This window comes from Branchiostoma belcheri, unplaced genomic scaffold, assembly GCF_001625305.1.
Source record: "Branchiostoma belcheri isolate BF01 breed outbred unplaced genomic scaffold, Haploidv18h27 scaffold55, whole genome shotgun sequence".
In the NCBI taxonomy this organism is placed as follows: Eukaryota; Metazoa; Chordata; class Leptocardii; order Amphioxiformes; family Branchiostomatidae; genus Branchiostoma; species Branchiostoma belcheri.
In genome coordinates, this window is record NW_017804187.1 from 573037 (window position 1) to 584655 (window position 11619).

General features: G+C 43.6%; 1 protein-coding gene across 1 annotated transcript in view; it reads right to left on the reverse strand.

Moving 5' to 3' along the window:
- LOC109481291 (protein transport protein Sec24C-like) overlaps positions 1 to 11619 on the reverse strand; it is a gene marked incomplete at its 3' end in the record, with an annotated part of 15210 nt that extends 3591 nt beyond the window's left edge. Inside the window, exons 1-17 of the mRNA XM_019783825.1 lie at positions 11519 to 11619; positions 10453 to 10827; positions 9706 to 9886; positions 9238 to 9303; positions 8509 to 8694; positions 7963 to 7989; positions 7193 to 7363; positions 6382 to 6414; positions 5774 to 5885; positions 5023 to 5289; positions 4512 to 4627; positions 2879 to 3003; positions 2564 to 2642; positions 2023 to 2135; positions 1393 to 1486; positions 904 to 1020; positions 248 to 418 (exon numbers count right to left, since the gene is read on the reverse strand). Of these exons, the coding sequence (XP_019639384.1) occupies positions 248 to 418; positions 904 to 1020; positions 1393 to 1486; positions 2023 to 2135; positions 2564 to 2642; positions 2879 to 3003; positions 4512 to 4627; positions 5023 to 5289; positions 5774 to 5885; positions 6382 to 6414; positions 7193 to 7363; positions 7963 to 7989; positions 8509 to 8694; positions 9238 to 9303; positions 9706 to 9886; positions 10453 to 10769 (2175 nt within the window). The remainder of the gene's footprint in view (positions 1 to 247; positions 419 to 903; positions 1021 to 1392; positions 1487 to 2022; positions 2136 to 2563; positions 2643 to 2878; positions 3004 to 4511; positions 4628 to 5022; positions 5290 to 5773; positions 5886 to 6381; positions 6415 to 7192; positions 7364 to 7962; positions 7990 to 8508; positions 8695 to 9237; positions 9304 to 9705; positions 9887 to 10452; positions 10828 to 11518) is intronic.

An 11619-nucleotide genomic window follows, 5' to 3' on the forward strand; every position in this document is an offset into this window, starting at 1 on the left:
TTCTTGTCCTACAGACCACTGTCTTGTAGGGTGGACTGAACCACTATCCTGCAGGGGTGGGCCATACCACTGCCCTGCGGGGGTGGATCGTACCACTGTCCCGCGGGGTGGACTGTACCACTGTCCCGTGGGGGTGGGCCGTACCACTATCCTGCGGGGGTGGACTGAACCACTATCCCACGGGGGTGGACTGTACCACTGTTCTGCAGGGGTGGACCGTACCACTGTCCCACAGGGGGTGACCTACCGTGAAGAAGTTGTACTTGTAGAGCTGTCCGCCGGTGAGCTTGCAGACCTCGGACACGGTGGCCACGTCCACGTACTGGTTGGGGAACAGGAAAATGTCGACGCAGCAGCCCTGAGCCACGCAGTCCTTCCCCAGGGTCTGGTAAAAACTCGTCTGGGGCTGGAACAGGGTCTGAAATAAAAGGGAACAGGATACTCAAGATGAGAACACAAGCAATGAAATCTCTGGTACCCAATCCCGAAAATCAACAGGAGCTCCTGTGGTCCAACTGGTCTACCAGGAGCTTTTTTATTTCCGCAGAAACTGATTTACACATCAATTCCAACCTTCAGGTTCACACTACAACTGTAAGAAAAAAATTAGATAGAAAGAAAGGCAACAAAAAAGACTTAATAAGAAATTGGATGGTTGACCCACAATAGGAACGGAAGGAAGAAGTTTATCGGTGCCTTATACTCCAACCGAAGCAAAGAGGATTAAGTATACAAACTTCCCACCTTCTCTATGACAAAAAGGGATAAGTGTTCTTCTTGCCAACACTGAGTAAATTGGGACTTACCCAAATTTTCAACACTCAGTGTTGGCAAGAACGTTTAGCCCTTTTTGTCCTAATGAAGTATACCACCACAGACGAACTTTCATGCTAAGTTTCCCACCTTCTCCTTGTCTGTGCCCAGAAGTTTCCTGTCGTCTCTGTTCTTCAGTTTCCCAGGAGCCTCTGCCAGCGGCAGCGACGTCTGGAACACAAACAGCTTCCCCGCACAGTCCGCAGCCTGGAAAAAAAAAAAAAAACAATCATCTCTTCTGTACTCTCGCTGCCTAAACAAAGAAGTTAATGAAATGAAAGACACTGCAAAAAGCTGCCATGCATGCTCAAGACAGACCTGAAGCACATAGGACTGGGTAATCTTAAAATAGCACAAAAGGTTGCAAGACAAAGACAAGACAAGTAACAAATTACAGCCACAGTGGACTGGTTGATGCAGAATAGCTTCATCAAGCATAACGAAGGATCACAGCTTGTTGCCCCAACCTAAGAATTGCGACAGTTTCTAGTCAGTTGACAGCCGGGATTCAAACTCCCTACCCTTGGTGCAGAGGCAGGATCACTAACTACTGGACTAAGCACACTACTTGTCACATACCTTGAGCGCCTCTAGCCCAGCCTGCACCACTGGTCCCAGGCAGATCTCTGTTTCCCTCGTGTCAGAGAACATCTGGGGGATCTGTTCCAACAAACTGGGCAGGGAGAAAATACAACTACATCAGTCATGGGGACACTTTCATCATTCATTCTTTCAGAACTGTATTTAGCTTTCTCTAAACACACTTAGGAGAAAAAACATTTTAATTCCTAACATACACATGTAACTAACTCTTACCCAAATTATTCTGCGCATGTTGATTTTGAACATTTACGAGAAAATGCATGTACTATCAACTTTCTCCCTCACAGGTAGCTGTGATTTCTCCTTACCATTTATGACTGCTCCTTACTTACGTTAAGGAGAAAACACATGTACATCAGAAACTATCAACTTTCTACACTCTAGTCAGGTCTAATTTCTCCCTACCTATCTATGACTGTCCAGGAAAGGAAAAAACACATGTGCATCAGGTAGTTAACAACTCCCTACACCCCAGGCAGGTCTAATTTCTCCTCACCTATCCATGACTACCCAGGACATGTTACACTGCTTACATTAAGGAGAAAACACATGTACATCAGATATTAACAACTCTCTACACCCCAGTCAGGTCTATTTTCTCCTCACCTATCTATGACTGCCCGTGCTTCCTGAACCGTGACCAGGAAACCGTCTAACAGCGGCAGAAAAACATCGGCGACGTCAGAAACAACCAACATCTGCGGCTGGGCCAGGGTACCCTGGGGGGGAGAGCAATGCTGGGTTTAGTATCAAAAGTTACAACTCACTAGAAAGGTAACATTCGCAAGGCAAAGGTAAAAATTGCAACATGAGGTAACACAACACTGGTTATACCATGGTAACAGACACAACATTGGTTCAAGTCATTGAGGTCACTGCTTGGAGAAGAAGAAGAGGAAACTGAGCAGAAACAATATGTTTTTCCTTCGGTAAACATTAAAAATGGATCCCAAATGTATGTGTGATGGCCTGTGTGATGTCAAATGTAGAACTCTAAGTCAAGAATCATAACCACAAGACCACCTTACCACTAAAACTGCACTCAACATACAATGTTACGAAAAAAAAGCCTTGCAAAATGTACGTTGAAGGTTAACATCAGTATCATCAAAAATGGTGATGATGCTAAGAATTTCCATAGACTGACCTTGACATTGTAGAAGTGCAGCACTTTGTTGAAGGTCACAAAACCCACTCTTATGGAAGATTCATCCTGGCCGTCTTCCCTGGGGGACAAAAAAACAACGTCAATACATTTTCTTAGCTTTCTTTTCTCTGCCATTTCTAGCAACAAGAACAAGGAAGACAAGTTTTTGGGCTAGAAGTGCCTTGTACCATTTTTAATCATATTCTCTAACTAAAAGCTCCTATTGGACATTGAATAAAAACACCCCTGAATATGAGTGGTATGATCCATAACTACAGCATACAGAGTAGGTATCCGGACTGTACCACTGCATACCTGGGTAAGGTATCCAGCAGTCCCTTCAGATGTTTGGTGAGCAGTGGTAACATCCCGTTCTTCACACTGTTGTAGGAAGCTTCGATCATGAAGATGAACGCAGGCGGATTCGGGGGCTGGTTATTCTGGAAACGGGAAAGAAAACACACAAAACTCATAAAAAAGGCATGGAAAAGAGAAATCCATGTTAATGATATAACTAGCATCTGCATGCAATGTAATGTATAAATGACTATGTGTAAGTAGCCATTCAGCTTGCACAGCCATCATGCTTGGGTTTTGCTGACATGTAATGCCTAGTGTTTGTTGAAAATGTGGAAAGATTTTAGGACTGTAAAATGGGGAGCACAATGGAGAAAATTATATGCTACAACATTGCAGTGATCTGTCTGGACTTCAATGGACGACAGCAGTTGGATTTCATGTTGTTAACTCCCAGATGTGAAGCACTGCAATGGTTTGCTACTACCAGTTATAAGGCTTTTAGTCAAGTTCAGCAAAGCAGATTTCATCAGAAGAAATCGGAACAGGTGGAATGCTACATTTTATGTGTTATGCAAGAGGTAAGAAAATCATATTTTGTGCTTCCTTTACAGTTGTCTGTACTGAATTTGAAGTCACCAACTCAAGATTATCATAAGAATACTGATGCAATATCTAAGCATAGAACTGCTGCAATTTATCCTCTCAGAAAATCAACTAATTTGAAGTCACCAAATGAAATTTGTCCTAAGAAAACTGACACAATTTTTAAAAGCATGATTGCCATGAACAAGAAAGTTACTGTAGCATGGAACTGCTGCATGGTTAGTGCATGGCACAGGCATGGCTGTTATGGACTCATGTTACTGTTAACATTAGAAGCGGAAAGTTTGCGACGAGGATCGAGTCCTTACAACATCGCTCTCTGCAGAACCATCCCCGGCCTGAGACACAGGCTGCACAGGCACGGATCTTTGCTATAGCAGGAACAAAACCAGCATTCAAATAAAAATAAGGAAAAAAAAGAAAGAAAGAAAAGGAAATCCCTGTCCCCAAGAACTCAGTTCAAATTGTTATAGCAGAAATGAAACCAGTCACCAAACCAAAAAGAGAAAAAAAACACCTTAAACCCAGAAATTGTTAGACGAAAATGTTGCATCCTTTGCTGCATCCTTTTGACATATTTTTTCTAGCCTTGCTTTTGTCCATGCATGGGAGAACTCTAACTCTCTATGATGTACTCAAACCTGTCTTTACTATCAGCTCTGCTTTGGCTGCTGTCTCATGTTGTATCCAGAACCATGCTTTATCCAGAACAATGCTCAGACACGGTTCTGGATAGTCCATGCATATCCAGAACTGAGTCTGAGGCAAATCCGCGTTCTTGGATACAGGGAGACTGTACAGAACCGTGCCTGATCCTAACCCTAACCCATTCAGGCACAGAACTAGATAGGCATGGTTCTGGGTACAATAGAGACTATCCAGAACTGTGCCTGATCCTAACCCTAACCCATTCAGGCACAGAACTAGATAGGCATGGTTCTGGGTACAATAGAGACTATCCAGAACTGTGCCTGATCCTAACCCTAACCCATCCAGGCATATAACTAGATAGGCACGGTTCTGGATATGATACATTGTAACTTACCTTGCAGTAATCTAGAGTAGCGATGAACTCGTACGACCCACAGGCGAGCTCAGGCCTCTGGTACACGTCTATCCTCCGCCCGGTGTGGTCCAGGTGGGCAAAGTACGTGTCTGGGACTGGGGGGGTGACAGGGAGGGGGGGTTTANAAAATATTGCGAAAGGGGGGGGGGGAGAGGGGGTGTTAGCATGAAAACTTCATGAAATACTTGCAAAGCAAATGGATAATGTTAACCTTCGCATATGGTCTGCTCTGTTAATTCTTACTCAAACACATTCATATATATGGTGACAGGAGTCTAAATCCCTCCTGCTATAAAATTGCAACATGATGTAATCCAACACCAGTTACCATGGAGACAGACATCTGGTTCAAGTCATTGAACTTATTTGTTTGGACAAGAAGAAGAGGAAGAAGAAAACAGCAAAAACAAAAACAATTTCTTGCTGCAAAGATAAACATAATAAATCATATGTCAAAGCTACTATCTTATGAATGTTGCTGAGCCCTTACCATCAGTGACACAGCTACAGAAACTGCACATGAACCTCCGACCACCTTCCACAAACTGCATAAAGGGGCACATGTAGGCCTTACACCGGTTACACCTCACTGGGCCGGCTGTACCGTGGTCAACCACACACAGCTGTGCCTCCTGTGGCTTGAGTTGTGCGAATGGCTTGATGACCAGAGACATGGGAACACTGCACTGTTTGTACATGTCTGCAGTACAGGGGATGTTGTACATGGTCGCTCGCATGAACGCTGGGTTACAGTTCCCTGAAAACACAGGAAAGAAAATAAGCACAAAACATGAAAAAACATTGTCCTGTTTATTCAGGATCTATTCATTATCACTTGTCACAGTTTTTAATAATGAGAAGTCATCCCTAAAATTTGGAAGCAATCATACTTGCGGATAAGGGTTATGTTTTGAACCTTGGTTTATAGTTAGGGTTAACGTTACAGACCTTGGTTGATAGTTTAGTTTAATGTTATAAACTTCAAAGTTGAAACTTGAAAGCGGATTGCTCATTCCTTGACAAAGACTGTGGGTTGTAAAGTCGAAAAATTTGGGTAAGTCCAATTCTTTGTGTTGGGAATTACAGTTTTAACTACTTCATAATACAAACCTTCGTTGATAGTTAAGGTTAATGATACAAACCCTCGTCAAAAGTTGGGGTTAATAAGAATACAAACCTTGGTCAATAGTTTGGGTTAAGGCTCCAAACCTTGATCGAAAGTTTAGGTTAAAGTTACAAACCTTGGTCAATAGTAAGAAAGTCCGTAGTGACCAGAGGAGGCATCAGTCCTCTGGTGTTGGTGGCAAACTGCTGACCTCCACGACTGGTCCGGTCATCCTCAATCACCTGGATCTGTGGGATGGGGGCGGAAAAACATGTTACATAAAACATAAAACTCTGGTGTGATACCTTTACCTGGTGGGGTGGGGGTGACATGCTGAGAAAAGTAAAAAGTTCGAGAAGTAATAAGCTCTGCAAGCATAGGAGAGTAAACAAAGCCTTGGTTCATATTGCATGCGCCTGTGTCAGTCATGCATGCAACTTCATGTCATGCACTGAGCAACATTACGGCTCTTAAATGGGGTAAAAGGCAACAGCAAGTCAATTCTTTGGTTGTCCCTTTTTTACTGTGAACTATACTACCATCTGTACTTTCCTCGGTGAAGTTTAGACATCCAGGTAATAAGATATGCAAAAAAACAGTTACTCAAGCAACTGGATGTGATTTTGGTCTATCTGTACTTTTATAGGAGTGACAGTTGCCAAGAGTTTGCTTTCAAAACTCCCAGAACCGTGGAACTGACTTGCTGTGGCCTTTAGCGGGGCCGTTACAATATAAACAACTCACACGGCTAGGAATTAGGTCTGGGTCCAGCCTGGCCTGAAAGTGGGGAAACAAGGGTAAAAACAGAAAGGAAAATAATAGTGGAACAAATGTGCAAAAACAAGATGCAGAAAAAAACCATGCACTGCCACCGTGGTGCTAGGACTCAGTAGGAGACTTGCTTGTGATCAATCATGCAAAAACTTCAAACTTAATCAAACAAAACATTTATGTACAAACTATCATAATTGGAAACTGAACTCTTGTTCAAGGTAAAGATAGACTTTTGAAGAATGAAAAGGTATTATGGACATTACCCCCCTCCCCGCACTTTTTCAAATTGAGCCAGAATTTTAGTGGAAAGCTGGAGGATTGGACATAACTTGTGGCATCGTGTGGTGTAATGGTAGGGCATTTGGCCCGAACCCAGAGGTCCTGGGTTCAATTCCACCTACATACCCCGACGTTGTGCCCTTGGGCAAGGCACTTTACACAACTTTCCCCCAACATACCAGTTATTGCCGATTTATGGGCAGATGGGCATTATCGGAACAAGAAGAAGTTGTTTCTGACATTGTCGGTTTTAGAACAAAGGCATTCAGCCCGGAACCCATGGGTCCTGTGTTCGATTCCACCAACATGCATATGCCAGTTATTGCCATAGATGGGCATTATCAGAAGAAGGTGAAGAACTTTTGAATGATTCCAACATTGTTTGGAAGCTCAGTTTTAGACCAAAAGCTCAGCTCCCTGTCATGTCAAGTATGGGTACCAGTAAGTGTTCATGCTACGGCATATACCAGCACGGTACAGAAACACAAACACACAAACCCACCGGACTGGGGATCTGGTCAGGATCCAGACGCCTCTGCTGGGGGGGTTGTGCCACGGGTTGCCCCTGGTAACCGCCCATCCCCCCCGGCCCAGGGGGCTGTCCGTACCCCCCCTGGCTGGTGGGAGGGGGGCCGTACCCCCCCTGGAACCCTGGGGCACCAGAATAGTTGGGCTGGAAACAGACAAACAAACAGACAAACAACATTAAAACTTATTAACAGGACTGACCAGATAGGAAGTGAGTGAGAGTGACTAGAAATACTACCATATCATAATGTATACAATCATGTATAACTTTCAACAAACAGTTTAGTCTATATACATGTACATAAATATCTGCAGAAGCAAAATCTTCTGTGATTGCAATAAAAAAAAAGGATAATATCTGATATTCATAGTTCAATATTATAGTCCAACACAAAAAGTTCTCTCATCTAGAGCTTTTGACCACTCACTCTGGTCTTCCTCAGTAGACTGACCCACTTCAAAGAAGTCACGTGACAAGCCTCACTGGGTCAGTCTACTGAGGAAGACCAGAGTGACTGGTCGAAAACTCTAGGTGAGAGAATTTTTTGTGTTGGACCAAAAGTTTTAACTTTAAACATTTAACTTCCAACACAGATGAATTTTCATGATAATGCTTCACATATTGGTAAAGGATACTACGAGAAGACACAATGTTGACATGATACCAGTCTACGCAAGAGATTGCAAGACAAGTCTGACTGAAGTTGTGGCAAGTTTGCAAGGGGAAGAAGAATAGGGACTTACTTTATTTTTGTCTGTTGATTGTTTCTGCTGCAGAGAGATGAAGGAAGCAGAAAGATTCTACAGTTAACTACAAGCGTGCAGAATCAGCATGGCGAATATCAACAATTACATGGCAGAAATCACATAGGCTGACATAGCAGAAATCTACATGGCGGAATCAACATGAGAACAGGACTAAACACAATTAAATTAGAGGTTCGAGAATTAAATGCCTTTTTTCAGAAGGAGGCCACTGACAACTTATCAAAAGAGTTATGACCAAAAGGGCTAAACGCTCAAGCCATATTGGAACTTACTCAAACTTTAAGTCCCAATTTACGTAGTGTTGGCTTGAACATTTAGCCCTTTTGGTCATAATGAAGTATACCAACACAGATGAACTTTCATGCTGAGTTATCAAAAGAGTGTTGCATGTCAATGATTGTGACATACATGTGCGAAGCAATTGGTTTATCATATAGACAACATGTAATGTATGTGTGAATTGAACATACCAAGCCTGAAATTTCAACATAATATAGAACTAGAGATGAAAACATGACTCACCATTCCCACCATGCCTGGCTGTGAGGCAGGGGGGGCGTAACCTGCGGAGCTGTACATCCCCGGTCCAGGGGGGCCCATCTGGGGGGGCATGCTGGAGGGGGGTCCCATGGACATGCTGGAGGGGGGTGCAGAGCTTCCAGGGGGTCCGTAGGACGAGGGGGGCATGCTGCTTGGAGGGGGTGCACCCTGGAACATGAATCATAGAACAATACTGTTATACAACAAAAGTTACAACTGTTTGTGTCCATGATGTTTGTAGTACACAAATTGTACATATAATTTTACAACTTGTTCATACATATATATGAAGACTACATATATATGAAGACTACAGGATACACTTTATAGAACTTTATGAAATGCTAAACATCATAAAACGTAATATGAAACAAGTCATCTTCAGTAATGAATGTCCTGTTGCACAAAAATTTGCCTGTTGTCCTTCAGAACCCTGGCAAGGCAAAACTGGGAACCTTTGAGCCTTTTCATACTAACTAATTCAACGAAGCATCTGAAACTAAGGGGCTATGTGTTGTAGTACAGTACTCAACAACGTACAATGTAGTTAAGAAACTGTGACATTCTTGACTGAGAGGTTTTTCAGCCAGGAACAGCACTGATGTCCACAGATACAAAATTCAGCCAACTACAAACTGAAGCTTGTCTAAAAGCCCAAAAACACAACAGTGTGTAACTTTAGAAATGAATATAGCAAACATGCAGACTCACCATGCTTGGCCCGGGGGGACCTGGTCTTTGCTGGGACAAACTCATGGTCTGCATCTGGTTCACCATCTGAAACATGGGAGACAGAATGTAGGTTTACATGTGACAATATTACATGTACAAACTGTTGAACATTTAGCACACAGCACAGTTTTACATTTGAGATATCTACAAAATGTTCAGTGTCTGAAACATGGGAGACATGAACAGACTGTTCACACTGTAAAACTAACAACTATTTATAAGACAGAAAAGTTGAAACAAAAGAGTTCATCAAGGTTCTGTTATGTTTCTAAAATCTGCCAGTGTTTCCTCACTATAGCTACTACTTGACAACAAAAACTAACAACAGCTACAAGAAAGAAAACTTGTAGAAACGAAAGAGTTCATCCGGGCCCAAAATTTCTTGCTTCTTCCTAAAATCTGCCAGTGTTTTTGCACTACTACAGCCATGAGAACACAATGCCTTACCTGCATCTGACTACTGGGAGGTGGTCTGGACATGGGTGGACCAGACTGGACACTGGACATGGGTGGACCGGACTGGACACCAGACATGGGTGGACCAGGAGGTCCAGTCTGTACGTTAGACATGGGAGGGCCGGGGGGGCCAGGCTGGTACTGCTGGGGTGGTCCTGGTGGGGGAGGGCCTCTGGAAGGTGGGAAATATACATCATTAACATGTATTACTGGTGGTACATTCGATCACAAGAACTGCATGACCAGTAGAAGGTAAAATCTGGCTGCTGAACTCTGGATAGTCAAACCTCCAACCTTGTGATTTGGACATGGGACATTTGTTTGTTTGAAACTGCTTCACAGTTACATTGTGTATGTATTACAGTAAAAACCATACTGAGGTGTAATGCATTATTGAGGTAAGGTAGGTTTTTAACAATAACATGCTTGAGGTGTGGTTTTTGTCCCATCTGCAACCCTTTCAAGTACCAACACATGCAAGTTGGGTGAGTAACAACAAATTGGATTCAATCTCTGCTCCACTAATATAACATACAGCACATGATACTGTAATTCACTTAGTGTTTGTCTCTGGGTCTGGGGAAAATGAACTTGTTTACAGAACTTGGCAGCAAGTGCAAGAAGGGGGTAATGGTAAGTTCACAGTACAGAGGTGACTGTGAAAACAGTGAACATAAAATTACTGTGAGAAAATCAGGAATTACAGTAATCTGTAGTGTACTGTACCGTTCCACCCACCTGCTGTACTGTTGTTGCTGGGGAGGTCCTCCGTAAGCCTGGCCACCGTGAGAGAACCCATTCTGCATGTCACCACCCCCCTGGCCGTACCCCCCTGTAGGCCCCTTCTGTGAGGGGGGTGCTCCATAACCCCCCTGTGAAGGCTTGGCCCCTGGGGGGCCCAGGGAAGGGGGTCCGTTCATGTAAGCATTCTGTGGAGGGGGTTGTCCCGGGACTGGGCCCCCGTACCCCCTGTTCTGTCCCCCAGGAGGGGGTGGCCCCCCGTAGTTCTGGTACCCCCCCTGGTAGGGTTGGTTGTAGCCTGTCTGTGGATTCATGGTGGACTCTGTTGCCTCAGTGGTGGGTATTGCTGGATTCGGCTGTTCGTGTTGAGAGCTGGAGAGAGAAACAGACAAGTTGTTATTTTTCTAACACATGCTGGTAAATCTTAAAAACAACTCCAGTAAGTCAACAACTTTCCAAGTGTTTAAAAGTTTGGTAAACTCTAAATTTTGGTGAGAATTAAAAACAGTTAAATTTTTAGGTGTTATGTAGTAAAACCAGACAACGCCCCAATTTCTGATGTGGTCAACCAATCAAAACTCCTAGATTCTTCACCAAGGCGTAACAAACATCTCAAAACCTGACGAAAAGGATCTTAAACATAGTCTTAACTTCACAAGACATGCCCAAAACTCCCCCCCCCCTCCCCCTGCACTGTGTACGAAACGCTACGTGTCACTGTGGTCGATCGATCGAGTAGTAAACAAACTCATATTTAGCCGAATTAAGTCTCCAAATCAGCAAACAAGTACACAGCAACAAGGCTTTAAACATTATAAATGCGTAAACATCACATAAACTGGAACAATTATTAGAAAATCGAGTTTTTTGACCAACTCCTAACTTGACGTACAAACTCAGTCATCAGTCCTTACACCAGGAAACCGAGCTAGACTACGCGACACCTCAAGATTCTACACCCAAAATCTCCACTTTCCCTCGAAGGATTTCGATCAAACTTTCACCGCACGTTCCTTAAGGTCTGCCCTAACGATCGACTCCGACGTCAGGACGCAAGACTCACCTGTTCGGTTTCTTAAGGAGAAAATCTTGGACTTGCCCTCGTCTTATCTTGTGCCACGTCGAGACACCGGGCAGGATCCCGGATGAAGCGCATGCGCACAA